Consider the following 24558-nt stretch of genomic DNA (forward strand, 5'->3'; position numbering starts at 1 on the left):
AAACAGCAAACCCCCCCCCCCCCCCCCCCCCCCAAAAAAAAGAAGAAATCATCGATTATTTAGGAGGCAAAAATAAAAGGAAACAAACAAACAAAAGCGAGCAAGGGGGATGCATGTCTGCCTGCTTAATGGCAGACGATTACATCCCTGCACGAAATCGCATTTCATTAATTCAATTCCGCACCGAGCAGTAATGGGGTTTGGGATTTTGTAACCGCAGGCTTGTGGTGATGATGGGGAGGGGTTGGAGGGGGAGGGGGTGCATGACAATCTGAGACCCCAACTGTGCAGGTTTACTGCGCCCCCTTCTGAGGGCTGCCGGTGCCGAAAATATGACAGGATGCGTCGAATACTACAATAATAAAAAAAAGCACAGCCACATCTGCTTTGAATCCGCTCCAGACAAAACACTAAATGACAAGCAAACGACGACCTGACGCGCGCGGAAAGGGCGCAGCAGCACCAAAGGTGTGTTTGGTGATCTCCAGACGCGACAGGCGCGTCTCGGAGGAGGTCTTTAAAAATATATTTAATAATGATGCAAATCAGCCCGAGGAGCTGCTTTCTCTGCGGGAGGCGAGACAGCAGCGGCTCCGGACGGCATGATGAGACGTATGACACCCAAAAACGTTAAGACATGACATTCAATGGTCTAAAAACCTGCAGTGGCGTCAGTCCGCATTGTCTCCGCTCTCCGGGGCTCCGTGAGGGTTTATTTCTGTCGGTGTGAAGCGGGAGTCCAGCCGCGATGCTGTGCGTAATGTTTTGAACGATCCGTCGGTGCGCAGACTGGTGGGAAATGATGGCTTTTTTTTTATTGACGTCAGCGTACAGGTTAAAGTGCCCCCCCCCCCCATCTCTCCCTTTTTCTCTCATCCATACAACTGCACCACCTAATGGACTTGGGTTTACATTCCAGTCAACCTTCTGAGCTTTAAACAGTCGAGGAGAGAAAAGGTTCCTCTTTACTGTTCCAGATGCTTACGATCCAGATGTGAGACTCACATCCACATGAAGCCACATCTGACACACGAGACGGTAAAAGAAAAGCAACATTATTTAATAAATTATTTCAAATTTATTTCACCTCCTTCTGCACAGCAACATTGTTACAACCGGCGGGAAAATATTACACTATTGACACATTCAAAAATATATATCCAAATGCCCCCCCTCCCCCCCTCCAGCATGTTTTAAGATGCAGGTGAGCTCAAGCTGTGGCTGACTGAACTAAATGCAGAATGAAAAGAAAACAGCGAGTAGGAGAGCGTTCACTGGATCATCTGATACACCTCCTGTACGGGCTGACACCACTCATTCACCCCCCCGGCCCGTCATTTTTGGCTCGACGCAATCAGGCACCTGCTGATCAGCTGCCAAACCTCACAAACAAAGTGGACAAAGTGACCACATTTTGGAGAGGATCAACGCTTGGAGTGTGACGCTGGCGGAGAGAGAAATGTTGAGTGAAAGAGAGGGATGCCACTTTGTTTAGACCTTCAACTGGTCCTAATAATATTTGGGGGATGTATTTATTTACATAACCCTGTTTCATAATATCTAGTTTTGCATAAACTTCTGATTATTATGTGCTGTTGTATTTAACCACGTTCACTATTCAACTCCAGCGTACATTAAATTAAAAGGCTTAATGACACATTTCAATATGTCTTTTTTTTTAACTCGGCAAATAAAATCTATTCATCACAAACTTAGAAGATGACCGTCGGCAGCATCGTGCCGTCTTCACATTAAAAGAAAAGAAGAAAAAAAAACCCTATCTAGTTTGTTTAGCAGTTAATTTTTTTTTGAATATGTAGATCACAGGTTTCCTTCGCACTAACGGAAGAAACTCCGTCACTGTGGTTCAAGCATCACGTTAGCAGAAAAAGTACACGTCTAGTAAATGATACTGGTCCTGTTTTTTCTTGTTTTCAACCAAAACACATTCAGGAATGTGAGTTCAAAACCACCCCACGACCCCCCCTCTGTCATAGACGTACGGGACCAGAGAGTTCAAATTCTCCAACAACTTCAGGCGCCTAACGACACTTTAGTCTTTAGTAAATAACACACCGGGAAAAGTGGCTCTCTGGAGGGCAAATTCTCATTGATCATATCCCAAACTCTGTCCTCCATTATATTATGGACTACTCTACAGTAAGACTTCAGATGTGCAAAGACAGAAGTTTGTTTTTTTGCGTGGTCAGCATAGGGGGCAGAGAGCGGAGGCAGGCATGACCCTCCTTCGGCCTTTCCTCGTCTTTATACAGCAGGCTGCTCCCTCAGCGGAGATCCGCCCGCCACTATAGGATCTCCAAGTCCACGTGGCGAACCTCCGGGTTCCGTTGCTGCGGCGGGGAACAAAACACGGTTACTTCCAAGTCGGTCTTTGATGTGCAAAATAAGTCCAACAATAGCATCCTGAAATAGTAAAAACTGGCGTATCTATGGATTTTGTTGACAATAATCAGAGGTTTAACCTTGAGTTCTTTCTCCAAGCGGTCCACCTCGGCCCCCAGAGTGTCAATGACGTTCTCCCCGTGTTTCAGCATGAAGCTCTCCAGCTCCTCGGGGTTCTTCACCTGCTGGATCTCCTGCAGACCCACACAAAACCACACCAACTTCAGTAAGTGTAGATAAAGGTAGGGGGTACACGATGGATACAGTAGAAGACAAAAATATCACGTATTTTAGGAGCAACATTTTCATGAAATCTGAAGCACAATGAGGCGGCAACAAAATAAAATGATTTAAATTTGCAAACTACAAGATCAGGAGAGCATTTTTGTCAACTGCTATTGGTAATCGTTGTATTTCTGTAAAGAACAACAACCAACAATCATGTTACTTATGAAATCTGCAGCAGAGCTTCCACATAAAACATTGTGGAAAACAAAATGAATCATGCGTTAATGTATGAAAACTCTTTGGTAGTTGTCAGCAACAGACACAAATAGAAGGCTTCAGAATACAGTTACACATTTATTTCCTGCCACATATCATATAATGACATCACGTAACGATAGGCAGAGATCAAGATTTAAAAAAACAGATGCCATTTTAAAGATCACATGAAGAAATGACTAACAAAAAACAACTTACATTGAGGAGTTGGTCGATATCTTGTTTTTCCAGATAAGACCGCGTCACCACTCGGCCATCAAAGTCAACTTCAGCCTTAAAGCGCACTTTACTCATCCCCAGATCGGTGGCCTTCACATCGTGGATGGCTCTGCTCAAAATAAAGTGAATACCCGTCAACATAGTCAGAAAAACACAATCGCTACTTAAAACCTCCGTGGATTTCTCCTCCAACGCAATATGTTTATAATGAAATGGAAACACACAAACTCGTTGAAAGGCCACAACGTTTCTGCCTTAAAAGGCAGTTTGTTTCAGCTTATGTTGTGACTGTTGCGATAAACTGGATCACTTCGCCCCGCTCCGGGTACAAGTGGCCCTAAAGAGATGCATGGAATCACTAGTAAACACCGTGCGTGTCCACGAGCTGACCTCACTGCCGGGTCGTTCTCCAGGAACTCTGTAAGCTTCTGCACGCGCTCGGGCGGGATGGAGCGGCCCAGCAGAGCCTCCGTGTTGGTGTAGATGAGGAAGGCGGAGACGGTGCCCAGCAACGTGCCCACGCCTAGAGAGCCCAGGCTGTCGTAGCACGGGTTACCTGGGGCGGGCCGGGCCCAGGGACATGGAGAGGAACGTGTTCAGCTTTAGGAATCGGGGTCATGGACAACAGTCCCAGCAGACACTTGAGAGAGGAGATCAGACTGAAACCGTCTGGAAGCCTTCCGTGTTTACCAGTAAGTGAGGTGAGGCCCATGCATCCAGAAGCTATGATGACTCCCAACACGGCAGCAGCATCCTCCAGCAGCACCACGTTGGTGCTGGGGTCCCGACTCTGCATTACTGCACACATACAAGATAAAACCACAGGCAACACCCCATTTACAACTCATTATTTGTTCAGCTACATGACGTTATATGCGCTTTGGAAGCTTCCTCGTTGACTAAACAGTAACTTTATTACATTTGGTTTATTTAGTGCAAAAGACATCTTCATGTTTGTCTGTCCAAGGAGTTTTCTTCATTATTTACCCCGAAAGATACCGATGCTTCCCTAGAGGTAAGTTTCTCTAGGGAAGCATCGGTATCTTTCTAAGGACAGCAAGAGCCGTGTGCTGAACAAATTGTCAACCCCCCCACCGCGAGCAGAATGTCTGAATCTGGGCTATATGCTGGCAGATAGAGCTGACTCAACAATTTGCCTTCTTCTGGAACATGTTTGTTTTTACTTATTAACTTGAGTCACACTGCAACACAAAAATCTGTTGTGATTTCTGCAAAATAGATTCTATTAAAATAAAGTGCCTCCCCTTCATGTTACCTGCGGATTAAGGCAGATACGGGTAAAGTAAACTGCTGTCTCAGCTCTAAAGATTCACTGTCATTCCTGGTGTATCATCAATGAATGATAAATACTTGTACGTACCATATTCATAAAAAGACACTCCATGTAGCTGAGCGCTCCTCTTTATCTCATTGACAGCTACTAATAACGTGGCTGAAAAACAAAGATACAAACAGGTCTTAGTACGAAATGCTGCGCGAGGTCAAAATGTTGTCAAAGATCCGCAGCTTCATTTTTTATAAATCACCTCCTTCAGACACCAGCGAGCCCGCCAAGATACAATAAGCCTGGAACACAGAAAGGAGGCATGTTGGATCATTTCCCGTGATATGCGTCCGGCAGCCCAGAGACGGATGGGAGAAGACACTCACCCATAACAGAGACTCGACGGGCCCCGGGTGCAGCAGTCCCATGATGCCGTGGTACCAGGAGAGGCCGGCTCCCATCATGAAAATACCCACTCCGCTGATGAGGGAGGCGATGTAGCGCATGTTGGTGAAGCCGTACCTGGACAAGACGAAGGGTCTCTTTTTACAGCCGACAGGGATCTCAACAGGATTGTTCTGCTGATGTGGTAGTATTATGGTGGTGCTTACGGGTGGCCGGCATCCGGGTTGCGGACAGACTGGCTGATCCCCAGAGCCAGGAGGGCCTGGTTGCAGGTGTCGGCCAGCGAGTGGATGGCCTCCGAGAACATGCTGGAGGATCCAGTGTACACCCAGGCCAGCAGCTTGAAGACAAAATTCAGCCCATTGCTGAAGGAAAGGAGAGACGAGTAGGTCAATTCATTAAACAAAAAACAAGCGGTACAATCATAACTAAAAATATATTAAAAGATGTAAAAAGACAGTATGAAACAAAAAGCTAGACAGTAGAAAAGAGTTTTAAGAAGTGATTTGAAATAGATTTATAATCTAAAACAGAATTTCATGATTGGTCTGCAGATTCATTAGGATGTTTGTACAAGACATAAAAACAGTAAGATAATTGATCGCTTGCTGTTACAAGTAGGCCAACTAAGTTGGCTGTAGATTACATTTAAATTGAAAACATCCAATTACTCATATTTCAACTATTTTTTTTTTTGTGAAAAGTATTTGAGCTTTTTGGATACTTCTGAATAACATAATTTACACTTTGACCGAGCCTTTGGATCTCGTGAGTCCAAACTAAGTGAAAGAAAGGCTTCATGTGACTGCACATGTCCTCTTAACACAATCATCCTAATCTAATTGTTTACGGGACATGCGAGACGAGGTCCCACGTGGTTCCCAGTTCACATCCTTACTAATGTGCCAGTATTTTTCAGAACAAAAGGATCTCAAGTGAAACTAGATCAGCTGTACAAATGTGGTCAAATCTTTGGTAAATGTTGTGTATGTTACACATATATTCCTCAGACAAACTGAACGCGTCGCAATGCTGAGTGGAGACTTGTGGTTCCTCTCTAATCCGATACCTCCCCCTGCCCGCCCCAAAGCTTAGACACAGATTTTGCTGGCATTATCCCAAGTTAATTAATCGGTGGAAAAAATGTCGTCCTCCCCCCGGCATCCCCGTAAAGTACGGACCGACATTCCACAGTGTTTCCCCAACCATTATATTAGGGGGCGCCCACCATGAAAAAGTCTGGAATTTAGCAGACAGACTACTGCTCACCCATCGTCGGCCTTTCACCCGACTGCTCCCCTCCCTTAAAGTTGGAAACCGAGAGTTCACACTGTTCCAACACAACCGATCAGCGGTCAGAAACCACGGCGAGAGAATCCAAACTTACATGCATATAGCGACCATGACCACCTTCCCCGGCCCTTGTAGGAAAGTTGCCCTCCTGTCGGATCGAGGCTTTGTAGACCAAAGAAAAAGCAAAAGGGAAATTTGACCAAAATGCCGTCGATCTATCAAACACATGATTGGATATTAACAGCGTTGTTCATAAAGATAACATTATTAAGTTTTCTCATAATACACAATACTGTGGAAAAGCAAACCAGCCGGTTACAGAATGTACCGTGACTCAGAGAGGTGTAGAAGAATATAGTCATTAAAATAACACCACCGTACGCGTCATGAACGGCAGCAGAGGACGTCACACAGACGCTGTGACCTCTGTGACCGAGATAAAGGTCACACAGATACACCACCAACGTCCACGTCGCTTTGTCTTTCGCACGATGTGGAGAACTGATCCTATACTCAAAAAGGACAGGCAGAGATTAAAAGTGCTCACCTTAGTGTTTCCCCAAAAGTCTTTGTATTCCTTCAACAGCTGTTGATTACGAAAAATATCTGGAAGTCGATAGAAAAACAACAACAACAACAAAAAACAAGATATGTCAATCATATCATAAACATAAGAATGAATAACGGAACACATATTTTCCTTGTGGCAGAAAGTTAGATGAGAAGATTAACACTGCAGCTTCAGACTGGAAAATACAGAAACCAGCTAGTCTGGTTCTGTTCAAAATGACAAAAGCTGCCGACTTTGTTAGTTGTGTCATTTCATTTTTATATTGTGTTTAATTTGTACAAAAGTGTAAAACAGAAGGTTATGTGTGGGATTATATTTTGGATCCAAGCTGGGACTTCACTGAGACGCTTTTGTGGTAAAGACTCAAGAGTCAACAAATAGTCCGGAACATAATCGATCTTCTCACCAAACGCTGTGGCAGAAAGTGAAAACACAAATTTTGCAAAATGTCAAACTTTTGAGCTTTGAGACAAGACATTCCGTATTATGGCATATTCACACACATTCAACACCTAAAAAACAAAAAACCTACTCTCTTGGTACTCTCTCTCCACTTCTTTCCTGAGGTTTCGCTCTCTGGCTAGAGCCTCTTGGCTTCCCCAAACCTCCAGTGCTCTAATTAACACAGAGAACAATAATCCACAGTCAACAAATGTAGAAAAATACACCAATACAAAATTGGTCATTTACATTGTTACTTATTGTAAGTCAGACAGTTTTGTATTGTAAACATCTCTTTGGTTCGAAGCAAAAAAGATGTGTGACCAACTTGGCTTCCACGTCCGACCGCAGAAAGACAGTGAACGCCTCCGTGTCGTCGTGGGGGCTGCGTCTCCTGATCTTTCGAAGCTGTTCCAGATCACTGTGAACATAAAATGGGAAGGAGGTAAGTAAAAGATGGAGGAGGACCAAAGTTAAACAACGATAGGCAGTCTTACATCAACTGATTACACACCATGTGGTCTGTCCGCATCTTAATTCAGCTTCACCACAGGGACATACAGGTTAGCGGTGCATATATCAATGAAACTGGAGAGTTTGGGGATCAAGAGTTACCTCGGTTTGAGGCAGAACTCATTCATGGCTCTGACTGCTGTGATGAAGTTATTCTTCGTGTACTTGGCTCCATAATCCCTTTTCTTCAGCACTGCCCGAACTGCGTGTTGCAACAAAGGGGGACACTATGAACATCTGCATTCATTAGTCCCAATTCTTGCGCAAGCCACGAATCATATGCACATTCTCACGGTACGGAAAGTAGAAGGGGAACCAAAAGTGAGGCATCAAATCTGTTTCACGTGAAGCAATCATAAATGTAGTTCTATACCTTTCACTTGAATCGTCTCTGCTTTTGTCAGCCCCTGAGATGTCGGATCTATGACAGAATATTTAAATGAGCTCTTGAATCATCCATAACATCTGAATTTACCAGAAATATTCCCCAGTGCTTAGTGTGTGAGGGCACGCGCGATTACAACCGTTTAAGCGGTTCTAACATGGGGGGGGGCATTAATGAACACAGGACAAAACTCCAAGATCAGACAACAACTCCAGCATTATTTGGAAAATAAAAGGCACTCACCCAATGAAGCTGGGGTGGCTTTCACCGCAGCAGACAGGATGGTCTCTGCTGACGGAGCTTCTCCGGATGCTGATTTTGGGGGGTCATCGGTGCTGTTGCCAGAGGTCGAGTAGTACTGCGCTTTTCCCAGCCCGAGAGAAGCGGGGCGGCAGTCCGGGAGGCTGAACCACAAGCTGTGCGTGCCTCCGCTCTGCCAACCTGCACAACACCATGTTACGACATCACCGCTTGTAAATGACTGCATAGTAAGAACGAGCTTCATGTAGGGAAACAAAAAAAGCACGTGGAAGGAACGCGTCGATATTAAGGCTCGTCTCACCGTAGCAGAGCGGGGGGAACCTCGGCGACCGCTGAGACAGAGGCGCCCGGTGCTGCAGGGACACCCTGCAGAAGACGTGCCACGGCCGGTGGGCCAAGCTGGGGAACATCCTCGCTGGCGCGGGGCTCGGTAGCGGAGTGCGGGAGCTGGCTACACAAATGACACACGGCCGCTGTTGTGTTAGCTCGTCCACTTAACTTAACCCAATTCGGACAGATTAACGCAATGGCATCGCTTCTCAACATCTAACGTAAGCGTTTAAAAGTGGCGTCAGGCAGGTGACGTTAGCGTGGCTAGAAACAGAGTGAAATATTCCACGCGGCGGACCCTGACGTCTGGCTGTCATTGATAATCAATCGGTTGGGGAATACTGCCTTTACGTGCCGGCTCGCGCAACGACGGAGTCACACACAGTTGAGTTAACGTTAGCTGCCGTTGTTAGCTAACGTTAGCTAGTAGCAGTAAGAAAACACCGTTAGTAACAAGTTCTCTGTAACGTGTTTAGCTAAAACAACCGCACAGCGCGTACATTTAGATTAGGCCATCAAAAACCCCGAATACCTTTCTATTGTGAGGTTTGTCGTGCATAATATGTGTCCATTTTGTGAATCTATGGTCAAACCGACGGTATAGACACTGTGGACCTGACCTGTGACTCAGTGACGTCGACTGTCTTCTCGCGAGAGCTGGAAAGGTTACTTTGACTAGTACCGCGATAACCAAACAAGGTCACTCCTTTTTTTTTTTAACCAACCCTCAAACTTAATCATATTTTGGTTTTAAACGCTATTTTACAGTGGTTGAAGATGTATGTTAGGTAAAACAGTCAATACTACAAAATACAGCTAATCGATACACCTTATTGTTTTCTTATCCTTTCTTCTTTTTTGTATGCTTTCTCATTCTGCTCATTTCAAAATAAGTACTAAAAGAAATGTAGCATTCCGCAGCAGAATGGGCTCTGTTGGGATAATATCTTTCAAATATTGATTTATTATTTGAATCTAAACATTTAGGAATTTTATTCTTAGTTATGTTTCATTATGTTTTGTTTGTAAAAAACACTCAACTGGTAAGCGTAAAAAAAAAAAAATTGTATCTGTATATGAGTAGTTTATAACAGGGGGATTCAATTGCTTTTTATTTGTCCTCTACCCACAGCAATTGTAAAAAGACATGGAAGTGCACTAGTCGGAAAAAGTGATGCAACTCTGCGCCATAATAAACAATCTTAAGTTGTAGTTACAGAATTAAGAGACAAGTTGCACAACAGTTGCAAAAAAAAAACCTGTTTATTGAACCTTCACAAAAGTTGTAAATATGTGCATAGCAGTGTTTGTAATATTCATCCGACAAATGACTAACAAGTCAAATAGATACACTAGCAGAGGTGTGTGTGTTCTCTTGATTACCTAATGCAATCACTTGACATCAATACCTGCAAATCCACCACTTCCATTTAAAAATCATTAAAATGGAACCCAGAATATAAAATCAATAATCAATAAGACCTACAGTACAGTTTAAGAAGGCAATAACTCTGTCTTGGTCCGTTTAGGAAGAAGTTGGAAAAGATGAAACACTATGCACAAATAATGTCACTTAAATGAGTGAAAATTTAACTCTTGTTTTTTTTTTTAAAGCAATTGGTGAAACTGATGCAAGACCGGTACAGAGGAGCGACTCCGTCCTGGCACGCTAGTCTGGAAAGCTGGAAGAGGGGTTAACGCATCGTGACAAACTCCTCAGACGAGGTGGGGTGAATGGCGACAGTCTTGTCGAAGTCCGCTTTGGTAGCGCCCATTTTGATAGCAACAGCAAAGCCCTGCAGCATCTCGTCGCAGCCCAGGCCCTGCATGTGCAGCCCCACCACCTGAGGAACAGAGACACGGCAGCCTCTAAGAATCACTGCAGTCGCTAGTGTTCAAACAGACAAACAGTAAAAAAGCACCATGACACATAAAGATGGTCCATTGGAATGGAGTTTAAGATTTTCCTAAACTTGCCTAAATCTACTTCTACTTAAGCCGGCAGACTTCCCACAGTTACCTGAATGACTTAGAATCTGCAGAGATTGCGTGTAAATATGTAGACGTCATCTGTGGCGTTGTGATTTCAACATAACCAGAGAAGGAGCGGTAATCCTCGTTTGGGATGGGCAGGAGAAACACCCCATACTTCAAATCTAATACATGTATTGTTCTCGGCATGATTACAGAATTGGTGCCCGTTCTGCCTCCGTGTCCCCAAACACATTCACATTTTAAAGCAGATTTCAGAGTTTCATTATCTTACAGGCCAAGACATGAGTCTGAATGACTTTGATTATGTTACAACATAGGATTCCTACCTTCTCCTCCTTGCCCTCACACACCAGCTTCATGATGCATTGACTCTTCCTGCTCGTGATGGCGTGATACATCGGAGTGAAAGAAGTCTTGTAGACCTTCACGTTCTCCTTTCCTCTAGACCTAATGGCCTCCTCTGGAAACGGTGGGACAAAATAAGTGTTTTGAATGACTGTTCTCATGAGCAGGAAAAAGGATGAAAAACACTGGACATTGGTGAAAGTAGTGCTCACCTTCTGTGAGGCCCACAGTTCCGATGGGTGGGTGGCTGAACACCACGGTGGGGATGCAGGAGTAGTCCAGCTTGGAGTCTTTCTTGCCCTCAAACAGCCTGTGGGCCAGCTTTCTCCCTGCGGCTATGGCAACTTGCCCCGACAAACAACATTGCATCGGTAAATGTGCTGACAAAACATTGTGCACCCTCTAAGGAGATGCAGTACCTTCTTCAACTGTGCATAGAGGAAGGAAAAGTAAACAGGCTTTATTTTCTATCTTATTTAGTTCCAGACAAAGCTTGTAAACAAGACAGGTGTGGACTTTAAAGTGACTTAATAGACACAGTGGAAATAATGGCAATTTCCTTATCAAAATATTCCCCTGTTCTGTGCAGCAACCAGACCGAAGTATGGAATTCCTACTGAAGACCTCTGATATTCAACATTGGATACCACACACTGCGGAAGCCTTAAGCACCACTTTAGAATGCAAACTCAATTGTGAAGCTTTCAACTTCTGCAAAAGTATTTGAGTTGTTGGTGCAATTTCCTACCAGGAGTGAGAAGAGCTTTGCCACAAACGTCGCCCACGGCGTAGATCCCCGGTCTGCTGGTGTTCTGAAACTCATCCACAACAATGTGGCCTCTTTCATCCATTTCCAAACCCTGCAAACAGAGACAATATTTGTTGTACGGTGAGGATGAAGGAGCTGAAACATCACATTTAAGCCCCCAAGTGCTTCTCTCAGTTCCTTAGAAAGCTCGGTTGGGATTAGTATGGGGAGAGTTACTGGTATAGTTTGTTCCTTTTGGTTCTCTTCGTTAATAAACCCAAGCAAGACAGTGAAGACTTGAGCTTTCAAATAAAGAGAGACCATCAAAGAAACAAGGAGTCATCTTTCTGAGGAGGCTCAGAGCTTTACATATAAACCCAAGTACACACATCCACGGCGACGATATTTTGTATACCATTTTCTCCGGAGCTCATGTGCCGTGTTTTCCGCACAATAAGGCACATAAGATACTGCAGTCTTCGTCTCACTGTCAAAATTCGAGAGCGCAAATCAGGTTGATGCGCAAAAGTCCGTCTCGAGCGAGATATTTGCTCGCTCGCGAAAGGTGAACTTCGTTGCTCGCGAGGAGAATCTCTGCTTGCGCTCGAAGGAGTTTTCTACCCGCTTGCTGTTGTTCTTTCTGACAGGTGGAGACGGTGCTTTCAGGGTCCGATCGATGCCGCGAGGTGCGTCCGCTCCCGCCGCCCCCCTCGCCTTAAATCTTCGGCTGCTTTTAGAATAACTTTCCCCGTTAAGATGGTTCAGCTACTGAAGCTAGAGAAAAGGGCACCGTCTCTCGCTCTTTAATCTCATTATGTGCTTGGCGAGAACGACAGCTTTGTTTCTCCGACGCGCCCTGAAACAAGCTCCATATCTCACGCGCTTGAGCGCCCGCTCAGCATCTCGCCGTCGTAGACGATCTTTGGCATGTTTGGCAGAGCGCCTTGAGCGCCGTGTACAACCAGTATGGATCAACCCATTAATATCCATATATATATGGATCAACCCAGTCAACCCATTAACCAATTGATCCATATATATATATATATATATATATATATATATCCATATATATATGGATCAACCCAGTCAACCCATTAACCAATTGATCCATATATATATATATATATATATATATATATATATATATATATATATATAAATAAGGCACGGCCGTTTTTTGATCAAATTAAAGGCATTTAAGTGCGCCTTGGAGTGCGGAAAATGCGGTATATTGACTTTAATACTACAAGAGGGCGCCCCGTTTGTTGAACAACGACAGGCGGACAAGAGCAGCCGTTTCGAGCGAGAGCCTTATTGTTTTATTAATCTGTCCGTTTAAATGGTTTGTGCTTCATCAACTAATGTTTCACATAACTAATGTGCCGCATCATAAATATTTTTATATTAATTTCAAACTTTTCAAAATTGAAAATTCAAAACTTTTTATTTATTTATTGTAAATGACCGCTCGCGATTCACACTTTGGGAATCGCTGGGTTAGACAATAAAGACGAGCCAGAATGTGCCATAGTAAGTTATAAATGTCTATTACTCTTTCCCATTGTTAATAGAAAGAAGCCTCACTGTCATTTAACCTGTTATAAATGCTTCTGTTAACCCTCAGATAAAACATTTCACTATTTGCGTCTAACAAACAAAGACAAACAATGACTGCTGAACGAGTCTAGTCGTGCTCCCGGATTATCTTGAATCGTTGATGTAAGGGGATCCCTGCCTTATTAAAGATGTTTGACATTAAGAGACTAATGATCTGCAGCGCTGCTACGATGAAGTGGCCAGTCAGGCAGCTAAAACATGTTACCATGGCGGCGACGTTCAGTCCAGAAGTGTTGGGCTGCCTGCCGATGGCCCAGAGAAGGCAGTCCACTTCCTGGATGGTGCTGGTCTTCTCCTCGTCGTTCTTCTTCTCCTGGTCTTTGGTGACGACCGTCACCTCCAGTCCTTTTTCAGTTTTACGCACGGACGTCACCTGAGAATTCTTCCACAGATCCACACCAGAGTTTTGCAGCTCTTTGGTGCAGTTTGTGCTTAGGAAGCTGTCGAAGTTCCTCAAAACCTACAGAGAGTGTTTGTGGAGCACATGGAGTTATGTATTTGCATAAGTGCACACTTTTGAAAGTGATCATTTTTGTATTTAGTTGTGATTCGGTGAGTTTCTTACCCCGGACTGTCGAATAATCATTGATGTTTTGGAGCCCAGGGTGGAAAGGATGCCGGCCATCTCCACTGCGATGTAACCTGCACCCACAATCACGGTGCGCCTGTAGTGGAGAAGCAAGCCTTATTTTAAAAAGGCAAAAGCTTTACACATGGTATTAAACATAAGAGTTTACCACAGATGGGCTTACTTTGGCAATGTTTCAAGTTCAAAGAATCCATCACTGGTAATGCCAAGATTTCCCCCTGAAATGACCAATACAGAGTATATTATGCACAATTGTGTTTATGCTCTTTATAAAAGTTGTCTTTTAGGTTAATAGAGGAAAACAGGAGACGGACATTCTGTTTATTTAATTATCACAAATGAACCAAGGGCACACTAGCAACAAGTGTGGAGGAAATGTTGAAGTCCCCTATTGGCAGTTATTTACTGTAGTTTGAAGCATTGCATAAAGAGCTGCGACACTTCCTCGCCTACGGTTTAGCGCTGATCAAAAGGTTTGGTGGGAAAACCTTCTGGATTCATTATTTTAATTTGAATTGAATTATCCTCCTGGAGAAAAATGTTTTTTTTTTTTTTTCAAATGTTGCCTTTATGGACAAAATTAAATGTGTGACTTGTTTAAGTGGTGTCAATTAAACTTAAATTCAATAAAAACTACTAGGACTGAAGTGATGGTGAAGGTGAAACGGAGCACTGAATAACAATAAGATCTAAAAATGGCAATTCATATCAAAGAGGTTGCCGGGATTAAATTAAACCAACTGTTCCGGGTAAAACCGGAGACACATAATTCACCTGGAATGTCGGCATCACTCAGAACGGTCGGCTGCCCTCCGGTTGCGATGAGGATGTGAGGCGCTGTGTACTTTCTTCCATCAACCTCCACAGTCGGTTCAGGGTCATTTGTAAACCTGGCATGACCTTGGATGTTTTGGACTTTAGCCTTAAAAGGGTTCAGATGTCATTATTTCTTCTGCATTCACTTTTTAGAACAACATAAACTGAAGCAAATGCTGCTCAATATACTTACTTATACGAACTTACTTTGTCGAGGTTGTTGCGATAAATGCGATTTAAGTGACTGATATAAGCGTCTCTTTTGGCCTTTAGAGCTCTGCAAACACAGGAAATGATCAAAGATAAGAGGTTGTTTGTTTGTTAACCCACATTCAAGCAAGAAAAAAACTTGCATTCAGGTGGTAAACGCAAGACAAACACTATTCAAGAATCACAACTGACTGCAAATACATACAAAAACATACACCAACAAATGCAGAGAAAGATCAGCTTTTCATAACCACTTCACTCGATTGAATAGCTCGAGCTCGAAAATACACACTCATCCCAAAAGAGAATGCGGATGCACTAGTGTCAATAAGCTATTGTAGATTACTAGACTAGATACTACATTCAGTGGGGAGGTCAGAGGGAAGTTCAACATTACAACCATTAGAGTATAAAATAATAAGGGAACAGAGTTTTGAAATTGACTTCTCCAGAGACCCGAGTTCAAGATTTTTTTATTTTGAGTACGAGAAATATTTTTTAACTAATGGTATCTACAGTTTACAAAAACTTTTAAAATGTTGCCGCAACATAAGACGGGGTGGACAAAATAACGCAAACAACCCAACGTCACAAACTACAGTCGACTATAGTACTCAATTATTCTACTAGTACTTTGAAAACAGATAAAACATTAAAGAAGATGAAGTTGAATGCAAGGAGTCCATCAAACACGTTTGCTGTATTTTAATACACGTTTTTCCAAACATGGCCTCGCCGGTTGGTTGGTTGGTTGGTCGGTCGATAAATCATCGACCTCCAAGCCCGGATGTGCGCTTGTGTTTCGTTGCCCTGCCTAATATTCCCTGGCGCTGCAGAGGGCCACTCCTTCCAGGAGCTTATGTTTGGCCCTCATCCCGCCTCCACTCACTCAAAGTCACAGAGCGGAGCCGGAGTGAAGCAACAGAAAGACGGGGACACCTTTCCGTTACAGGAACGAGCACTGGATATTGCTAAAGAGCTCAGTGTGGTTGCACAACACGAGGTGAAATCAAGACACTGCGACTTACTCCCAACTGAAACGGACACTTTCGACTTCAAAGCCGTAGTCGCTGTGGTCGTGGAGGTACTCGGCATGAACAGCTGCATTCCACATGACCTGAGAAGGCACATGGTTAGCCCGCTTGTGAATTCTTGATTGAGAGATTAAACTCGGCCTATTGCAACAACAATGGAAATACAAGAGGAAAACGTACCTTCTTTGGGACACAGCCAACATTGACCTGAAAAACACCCAAACAGAGCAAGTTAGTTCAGCGTCGAACATGAGATGTTAAACTATTTATTCAAATAAGACCACAGCGCCACATCATCGTCATATGACACGGGTGGAAGTAAATTAATGACAAACATTTATTATGAACTTAGTATAAAAAAGGTTAAAAACACATTCTGCAAATATATGCAATATTTAATCGAAATACTATGCATTCAGTTTCTGTGTACCGAATGATGTTATTGGAGCTTATTTCCTGATCTGTTACCAGCATTTGGAAACTAATCAGCAGAAATGTGCCACCTTTGTTGGTTGGTTGTTTTGGATGGATGTCTTTAATAATCAACTTCCAATCTAGATGGAATGAAAGGTCACCTGCGAGTGATACATTACTCTACAGCAGCCTGCGCTCGTGTTTAAACACCCGAATCAACGTCTTCAGCTTTAATACTTCTACTCTACAGTGATGCAACCGCTGGACGATGTTTTCACCACCGTAAACCCTGTTTAACTTAAATATGAAGACATTGACCCCCTCGATGCCCGATTCATCTGTTTGTTGGAAACACAAAACACTTCCACAAAAGGAGTCCGGAGGCTTCGCAGTGAACCTGGCAACCGGCGGCAGAGGACGTATCGCGCTGTTGTTGTTTTATTCTCTTTTTTGTTTGTTTGTTTGTTGTTTTACTCACGCAGGTACCTCCGAGTCTGTGACTCTCGATCACGGCTGCAGACGCTCCGAGCTCCGACGCCCTGCGAGCGCCGGCCAGGCCGCCGGAGCCGCCGCCGATCACCAGGAAGTCGAGCCGGGTCGTCTGCGGGTCTGCTGAGGCCATGGCGCGGCGGGTGAGAGCTGCGTGTCTGCGGGGAGACGAGAAAAGTTGCTCTCTGAGGCAGGAGGTAGCTGGCGACCGGGCGAGCTGCCTTAATATTGCCATAACCAGGAAGCTCGCGGGAGCGCGCGCGGAACAAAATGGGAGGGTCAAGGGAGAGCCGCCGACTGCTGTGTCATTATGAATCGCAACAATGCTTTTGTAAATCCCAGAAACGGGGTTTTCACAGTAGTCATGGTGATGCGCACATCGGAGCTCGCAGTGTTACAACAACAGCGGCGGAACAGACCGCGAATACCACCGAGTGTACATTTTAAACGGTGACTAAGTTTTGCGGTCAATAAAAGGCAAACGGGGTTTTAACCGTTCGTGGTTGTCGTGGAGACGGCGGGTTGCTCACCTTGGTAACGCCAGGGACGGAAGCAGCCTGTTGAATAGCATGATTTATTCGTTTAGGGTCGTTTTAATGAGGCGCGCGTCCTGAAGTTTGACTTTATTGTAACGTAATAACACTTCCTGTGTCACGGGGTGAACTGGACGCCCAGTTCTGGACGCCCGCCGAAAACCATGTAGGAATGTTTCCTTTTGCAGTTTTATATCAATTAAAATACGCAGGGGAGGTTGTCTTGTTTGAGGTCGTGAATAACGGCTCGAGCATTAACCAACGTCACTTGTGCGTGCGCGTACGTAAAAACAAGCGTGCATAATCACACGGTGGGATGGCGATTTGCGTAGCAATTTTTTTTCAAGAATACCTCAGGCCTACGCAGCACGTAAATAAAAAATAAACGAGCGGACTTCCGGCCCAAACCTTCAAAATAATACATCCGGTTAATTTTCAAAAACAAAGCTCTGGTGTATTGGTGAATGAGGTAAACCTTGTGCGGAAAATAAAATAGAAAAAATACAATTTGTAAGTCAAGACATGTTCTTCAACGTGTTGATTCTTGTTGAACTAATGTGTTGGCTTTTCAATGAAGAATGTATTATCTCGCAAACAGTATCGCTGATCAATCAACATTTTTATCAATCAATACAACTATGCAACAAATATCGTTTTTAGAGAGCATTATCGAAAAACTAATTGCAATGTAACTTAGTATTTGTATTCCGCGCTCTTGTTTTGTAGGCGAGAAAACCCGTTTTCCGGAGTAGTGTCCGCTAGCCAACGGTTGCTAAAGCAAAGCTAGCGCAAAGCGGCTCGGTTGGTCTCGTAGATGAGCTTCAATATCCAATCCACGAAAAGGATTTATTCAATTCAAAACAGACGACAGATAAATACACCACACTCCTGCAGAAGGTACGTGCGCGGCATTTGACTCTGTTGCGAACATAAACATTTGAAAAGCGGGCCGTCGTCTTTTCACCCTCCTTGTTGTGGTCAGATGAGGCCTTTTCCTCGGGATCAAAGGGAAGACAGCGCCGGACTACAGGAGGAAAACCATCGAAAATACAGAAAAGGGGAACCGCTTTCTTTTCCTCGCAATCCGCTATCCGGGTGTCCGGTGTTAAAGAAAAAGGCTTCACCTGAAGGGAAGGGGGCTACAGAACGGCCTTGTGTTGTTAACAGTACTGTGAGGTTCAATCTCTGTTTTTATCGTTCCGCAGTGTGAGGCCACCTCACCTGATCGGCGCGTGCGGCTCCTCTCTGCATGACCTCCAGGACCTGCGGCCAGATGACCTGCCGACCTCTCGCCGCCTCATCATGAATCCCGTCAGCTACCACAGCGTGAGGGCCTCCGTGAACGGCGGTCATCCCAATTTGGTCCTGGATCGGGTCTTGAGCTCCTCCAACGTGAAGTGCTGTCAGAAATGTGGATTTGCCTCCCCGGACGCGGCGGAGCTGAAGAGGCACATGCTGGAGCACAGAGGGACGAGGTTCTACTGCTTTTACTGCAACAAGGTCACGTTCAGCGAGGCGGAGTTAAACGCTCACCTGAAGCAACACGGCTCCAAGTATCCGTTTAAATGTCCTCACTGTGGACAGGGCTACATGCGGAGGTTGTGCCTCGTCAAGCACATCGATCGCCTGCACAGTAAAGGCATCGGTCAAGAACTCGCTAAGCCCGGCACGACGAAAAACTCCCATGTCCCTGTCTCCGGTGCCTTATCTAGTGTGCCCACTGCTGATCCGGCATCATTCCGTCCGTCCGTCCGAGTGACGGTGCCCATCCCGGGAATGTCTGCGGTCAGGCCGGCTTGGGATGAACTGAGGGGGAAATCACTGGACACGAACGGGGCAAATGCCACGCACGGCAATGCGGAACTTCTGACCCCTTTGAATGGACACGTACAGCACAACAGAGCTCTGACGGTCTCTCTTCCGGAGGAGGTGACGATCCCCGCCGGGTGTTTGGTGGAGCTCGTCGAGGTGAAGACTGTGAACGGGACCAAGGAGCTGAAGCTGAGGCTCGTCTCTCAACAGGAAAACGAGTCTGTGATAAAAGAGACGAGGAGCACGGTCCCTCCAAACAGTGCACTGGGAAAGCCCTTCTTATACTCATTAAATCGCCCCAACGCGGCGAAATCCATGAGCATGGGGATGTGCACCGTCAACAGGAAGCAGTGCGAGACAAACCTCGTGAATTCGGGACGTCCTGCTGCTTTCCCCGTTTCCAAAAGCCTCCCGAATCACGTAAACGAAGAGAAAAATGGATTTAAAAGAGCATCACATGAAATAATCAACTTGGAAAGTCCCACAGTTGTTCCGAACAAGGTTCCCAAAGTCATCCTCAACACTGCAAGAGAAGGAAACAGTGTGATCCAAGGGACTCCGAGCGAACCGGTCAACCACAATGCAGCTGTGCCCTCGGTTATCTGCAACAGGCTCGGCCAAAGGTTTGCGAGCGCCCTGCATCCAGAGAACACGGGAGCACGTGTCTCTCAGCGAGCTGTGGACGAGAGGACTAATTTAGTTCCAGAGCATTCCAAGGGTATCCCACGCAGCAGGGCGAGTGACTTAAAGATCCCTCCTCGGGAAGTTTCTGTGGCTGTAAAGCTGGAACCGGGCGAGATGCGCCTCAAGAGCAACACCTCGCTGACGATAAAAAAAGAGGCGGCGGGCTTGAACCAGCAACATTCTTCTTCTCCGGCCTTGAGTGTCCTCTTGGCGGCATCCGCCCAAGTGAGACCTCCGCCGAAACTACTTTGTAAGGACGAGGTTTCGTGTCCGTCCTTTTCCATTCCCAGAAACCTAAGCGAGTCCTCGTCGGTCAAAACGCCGGCGCCGTCCAACTGCAGGGGTCCAAAGGAGTCGTCCTGGGCCCAGGAAGTAGGGTCCGGTCAGAGGGTGGGAAAACGGGACGCGCTAGAGCCTGAGGGTTTCCCCATCATTTCCTCCGTGTTTTCACTTAGCCAACAGCCGGAGGACGTCCAGGGCTCCATGCAACCGCTGGTCATGGCGCTGCGCGGTATAGTGATGGATAAAAGCGGCGGCCCCGAAAGCAAAGCTCAAGATCACGTCAAGGTGCCGAACGCCACGGAGCGGGCGGCGGAGACGGCGACATCCCACGCTCAAGTGTCCGCAATAGACGCACCCACCATCCACGAGTGTTTGGTGACGGAGCGGACCGGTGACTCCGTCAAAGTAGAGGATAAAGGTATGCAGCATCCTCCCGCACCCACCGACAACCCCATCAAGGAGGAGAAAAACGGCACCAAGGCGACAGCTGTTGAGGAACAAAGTCCCGCTCCAGCTACAAAATCCTCCACGGACGAGGAGGCCGTTTCTGCAATTGCTGCGCGTGCGGGGGCGGAGCCCCAGCGGCCACCGGCGAAAAGTGAGCACGACATCCCAAAGTTCCTGACTGTCTCGCTCAAACGGGTACAGGTGGGCCTGTGGAAAAAAAACAGGAAGGGGCTGAAGCTTAGACTATCCAAATATAAGACGCCTGTGGGCGGGCTGACTGACTGCGCGGCCATTTACCCGATGCCGCTGAAGGTGGACCAGCTGGTGAAACGGCCGAGCCCCTACCAGCCCGTGGTGGTGCTCAACCACCCGAAGCCCCGGGTCGCCATACAGGGCGCCAGGTTGGACGCCGTCACGGACACTGGAGAGTTCGAGTCGGCTCCCAAGTGCCAAATCTTAAAAATGAGGCTGAGCAAAGTGATGGGGCAGAAGTACGAGGTGCTGGGCTGCACCGTCGGCGTCTTTCCGTGAATCCACCCGCGCCCAGAAATGGGATTTCAATTCTGAACAAAATGACTAGTATTACAACAGGTGATGACTTAAAGAAAGAGAAAATATGAGCGAGGGAGGATACGATTCAAAAAAAAATCTGGTTAGCATTGTGTTACATGTATGTTGTTTGTACAGGCATGAAATGTGGAATATTCAAGTGCAATGTGGTTTGACTACCTTGAACTGCTTTGGGGGATTTGCAGTCTTACACAGATGCTGAGTACTGCTCCAGATGTTTGGGAAAGTAGTAGATCTGCCAAGGCGGAAATGCATGCTGTTTATTTAAAAAAAAAAAAAGATAACATCCTGTGGTTGTTATTTTTTGTTATATTTTCATCAGTAACGCTCCTCTAGATTTGACCAGATGTGTGTGTTGTACACCTGAGAGTATCAAACTCACTCCCTCAGAACACAATGTGGCAAAGAACCAAACTGAATGATGAACGAATAGCATAATGTTGAAATGCTTGTTTTGCGTCAGCGTTATAGGCAGATATGTTGAGCGGGAAGCCTTGCCCAACGTTCAGCATCCACAGCAGCCCCTTTTTTCTCTTTTTAACGCACATTTCAACAGTCCGAGACAGAGACAACCAATCGTTTTCCAGCCATCGCATATGGAAAGAGAGCACTGCTTCTTTTGTCTCCGGAAATGAAGTTGTGAAGGCACTTATGTTACATCCCAAGTCTTTTTAACACAATTGCCTTAAAGCTAATCAACAAGGCGCGTTCAGCTTAAAAAAGCTCCTCCGAGAACTGTTTGAGTTAACATCCGGTTTCAAGTGTGCGGCACTCACTGTTGTTTAGTGGTGCATTCAGGATACTCCTTCAGCACACCCAGAAATTGGAGGAGTATCGCCCGAGTTGTATTTATTCGGCCAACAGTCACTGGAAAATGAATCACCTGAACTGGACCAATAGGGGAAGAAAAACTACTATGTGGTGTAAATAATGGAAGCTGGGCATACACACTCTTCTGTCTGTTCAGGTTTCTCAGTTTGGATGTATTTTAAATGACCGGGTGTTGCAGAGAAATGGTTAATATTTTTTTGCCAGCTCTCCTTAATGTGTTGTGTGAAGGGAAACGTCACGTGTATTATAAACATTTCTCACCAGTGTTCTCCATTTTCACCCCCCCGAATCATGGTGATAAAACCTTAATGTCATTAACTTTGCCAGGTGATTGGGAGTGCCTGAATGCACCGCGAGTCTTTAGGTCTGAGGCTGGAGCCAACAGCTTTAATCTTGACAACTGCTGATACAGAAGAAAATAGTCTCCACAAATCATGATACATTTTCTCTTCCAAATATATTTCATTCACTTATTCAAAGCAACAGAAACTAATGTCAACATTGTCTTGCATCTGTTTGTTTTTCTCCTTGTCCCAAACGGTTGCCCGATGACCCGTTCATGTAACGCCTCTTCGCAGCTCCTTATACCAGTGGTGAAATAATGGATCCGACGAAAGTCTCGCGAGCTGGTTTATTACTGTTACAGAAAGTCACATGCTTTCATCTGATCTTATGTACATATTAAGCGATTGTTGTGAATCCCAGAGCCTGTTATCTCCATCAAAAGGACACAAGCAATCGTATCTCCGGGTGCTCTGCAGAACTGTTTGGGTTCTTGCGACAGCATCACAATGTTCGTGTGTGTGTGCGTGTGTGTGTGTGTTTATAATCAGTTACCACGATGTATGAGGTGCTCCACCTAACAATTAAGAGGTTGTGGTGGCCCAGTCTTTATTGTGTATATACGTTCTGATCACTCAGATTTTATCATGTACATACGTATAAATATGAAATGTGATAGCTGTTGTTCATGCTCTGTAGGGAATGGTTCACATTCCACAGCCTCTTCAGCTAAAGCAGTTAAGTTGCGCTTTACTCTCCTGGAACTGCAGAGTCAGAAACTGACGTACTTTATTGTTTGTTATATAAATATATATTATTATTTTAAGGGCGCGGCGGTTCCTTCTGAATGTTTTACGTTGCCTTCCATACACTTCTCATTTGTGTTTAGAAATACTTATGCCCTTTTTAAAGCTGTTTTTGGTTCATTATTTTTGTTTTCTTATTGTGTCTCATGCTTTTATAATAACAGTTATGTAACTACTCTTTTTTTCTATTAAAAAATGGTTGCAGTATGTATGGTCTATTCCATTTTGTTCAACAGAATTGCATCGCATCTCAGAGTGTGTGATGTCAACGCTAAAGTGGGGAGGGCCTTCAATACAACAAAAAAGTATTTGAAATTTGCCAGCGTTGTGCAAGTGTACTTAGAAAATCGTATTGTTAGAAAAAGTCTTACTCTACACTCGTGTAAAATCATTTGTGTGTAGCAGCAGCGTGTAAGGTTACATAGTAAACGTGGTATACAGTAAGTGCTGCGTATGAATTCAAAATGCACAATAAATACATACAATAAAATAATATATTCAATTAAATATTTAAATAGCAAAAAATATGTGCGAGTCGCTAGTCATTGAGGCCAGTTGGAGTTGTCTTCTTTGGTACAGGGACCTCAGGTAGAAGACATGTTGCAGGACGTTAGACAGCTGGATGGCAACGGTCTTCAGTACCCTGGACCTGATACGGTCAGGTCCTTCAGCCTTGATGGAGTCTCTCCAGAAGTCCTCTCACCTGGACAGTCGACAGAGAGAGAGGGGGGGGGGGGCAGGGTGGGAGAGCCCTTTGATGTGTAAAGGTCTTTGATGTTTGTGTACCGGGGGGAGGTGTTTGGGTGGTGTGATGTATGGGGAGATAGCCGAGGGGGGTCTCAAATGAGCCTCCTGTTGTCTCCCTTGAAGCCAGTTATTTGCTTCATCCAGGTTCACACCTCGCTTTTGTTGTTCTGCTGCAGTTTGGTCTCCACCTTATTCCTGTAGGAGTCCTTGCACTCTCCGAGCTTCACCCTCAGGTCTCCACGGACTCTCCAGAGCTCGTCTCCAGACCTTCTCATTAAGAAGAGCAATGATGGTGATCCATGGCTTTTTATTTGGGAAGCAGCGTATTTTTTTGTTCTCAGAAGTTGATATTGTTGAGAATTAAATATAACCATGCATCCTCACGCTATACATTTATATTTGAGTTATAAATGTGTAACGATAACGGGTGTGATAATCAAAAGCTTTTTCATAGTGCTCATTTAGGGAGTCACTGTCTTGAGGAGTCCAAGGCCAGAGGAGAAGCAGAAAGTGTCAACCAGGCGGACACAGATCTGATAAGGATGAGATTTAGAGACACACCAAGCACCATAAAACAATCACGCTTTGTTCATTATGTTCACATTATGTTAGGAGACCACACATTGCATGTGATTGGATCTTGTGTTGTGGCGAGAGGAAATGCTCCTCCTCGACGCCAGTTTAGGGCCAATAG

The 24558-nt window shown here is 45.1% G+C and overlaps 3 protein-coding genes across 7 annotated transcripts; 1 reads left to right on the forward strand and 2 right to left on the reverse strand.

Moving 5' to 3' along the window:
* Positions 1-1058: 1058 nt before the first annotated feature.
* Positions 1059-9409, reverse strand: slc30a9 (solute carrier family 30 member 9). 2 transcript variants are annotated; one of them, XM_040175144.2, is made up of 19 exons: positions 9143-9409; positions 8582-8731; positions 8263-8460; positions 8008-8055; positions 7737-7836; positions 7450-7542; positions 7213-7295; positions 7021-7092; positions 6657-6715; positions 6204-6271; positions 5023-5181; positions 4798-4933; positions 4674-4713; positions 4508-4579; positions 3817-3924; positions 3517-3682; positions 3106-3235; positions 2484-2597; positions 1059-2351 (listed from the first exon to the last, which is right to left on the reverse strand). In XM_040175144.2, the coding sequence occupies exons 2-19, from the start codon at positions 8688-8690 to the stop codon at positions 2307-2309; spliced, it is 1800 nt and encodes a 599-aa protein (XP_040031078.2). In that variant the 5' UTR covers positions 8691-8731; positions 9143-9409; the 3' UTR covers positions 1059-2306. The 2 variants fall into 2 exon arrangements, with proteins under 2 accessions (XP_040031078.2, XP_040031081.2); XM_040175147.2 differs by lacking the exon at positions 7021-7092.
* A 445-nt stretch (positions 9410-9854) lies between these two features.
* Positions 9855-17790, reverse strand: gsr (glutathione reductase). 3 transcript variants are annotated; one of them, XM_040175153.2, is made up of 13 exons: positions 17401-17790; positions 16860-17028; positions 16148-16174; positions 15962-16050; positions 14931-15000; positions 14682-14829; positions 14071-14125; positions 13884-13983; positions 13524-13778; positions 11699-11810; positions 11163-11294; positions 10932-11065; positions 9855-10454 (listed from the first exon to the last, which is right to left on the reverse strand). In XM_040175153.2, the coding sequence occupies exons 1-13, from the start codon at positions 17439-17441 to the stop codon at positions 10305-10307; spliced, it is 1482 nt and encodes a 493-aa protein (XP_040031087.2). In that variant the 5' UTR covers positions 17442-17790; the 3' UTR covers positions 9855-10304. The 3 variants fall into 3 exon arrangements, with proteins under 3 accessions (XP_040031087.2, XP_040031088.2, XP_040031086.2); XM_040175154.2 differs by having other exon boundaries at positions 16868-17028; positions 17401-17542; XM_040175152.2 differs by lacking the exon at positions 17401-17790 and having other exon boundaries at positions 16860-17380.
* LOC120818226 (uncharacterized) lies at positions 17419-23324 on the forward strand. 2 transcript variants are annotated; one of them, XM_040175135.2, is made up of 2 exons: positions 17419-18300; positions 18609-23324. In XM_040175135.2, the coding sequence occupies exons 1-2, from the start codon at positions 18218-18220 to the stop codon at positions 21157-21159; spliced, it is 2634 nt and encodes an 877-aa protein (XP_040031069.2). In that variant the 5' UTR covers positions 17419-18217; the 3' UTR covers positions 21160-23324. The 2 variants fall into 2 exon arrangements, with proteins under 2 accessions (XP_040031069.2, XP_040031070.2); XM_040175136.2 differs by having other exon boundaries at positions 18161-18300; positions 18386-23324.
* Positions 23325-24558: the final 1234 nt, after the last annotated feature.

The sequence above is a fragment of the Gasterosteus aculeatus genome, chromosome 4 (genome assembly GCF_964276395.1).
Source record: "Gasterosteus aculeatus chromosome 4, fGasAcu3.hap1.1, whole genome shotgun sequence".
NCBI classification, from domain to species: domain Eukaryota; kingdom Metazoa; phylum Chordata; class Actinopteri; order Perciformes; family Gasterosteidae; genus Gasterosteus; species Gasterosteus aculeatus.

Bases quoted from the DNA above. Each gene is read 5' to 3' on its own strand.
- slc30a9 (XM_040175144.2), bottom strand. From the start codon at position 8,690: ATGTTCCCCAGCTTGGCCCACCGGCCGTGGCACGTCTTCTGCAGGGTG. The intron at 7,837-8,007 runs GTATAGAACTAC...TGCAACACGCAG, and splicing joins AGAGACGATTCAAGTGAAAG to TTCGGGCAGTGCTGAAGAAA. The intron at 7,296-7,449 runs GTTGGTCACACA...TGTGTTAATTAG, and splicing joins CGGTCGGACGTGGAAGCCAA to AGCACTGGAGGTTTGGGGAA.
- gsr (XM_040175152.2), bottom strand. From the start codon at position 17,105: ATGGCAATATTAAGGCAGCTCGCCCGGTCGCCAGCTACCTCCTGCCTC. The intron at 11,295-11,698 runs GTAGGAAATTGC...TGTCGGGGCAAG, and splicing joins CAAAGCTCTTCTCACTCCTG to TTGCCATAGCCGCAGGGAGA. The intron at 10,455-10,931 runs GTAGGAATCCTA...TCTGTTCCTCAG, and splicing joins GTGAGGGCAAGGAGGAGAAG to GTGGTGGGGCTGCACATGCA.
- LOC120818226 (XM_040175135.2), top strand. From the start codon at position 18,218: ATGAGCTTCAATATCCAATCCACGAAAAGGATTTATTCAATTCAAAAC. The intron at 18,301-18,608 runs GTACGTGCGCGG...ATCGTTCCGCAG, and splicing joins ACACCACACTCCTGCAGAAG to TGTGAGGCCACCTCACCTGA.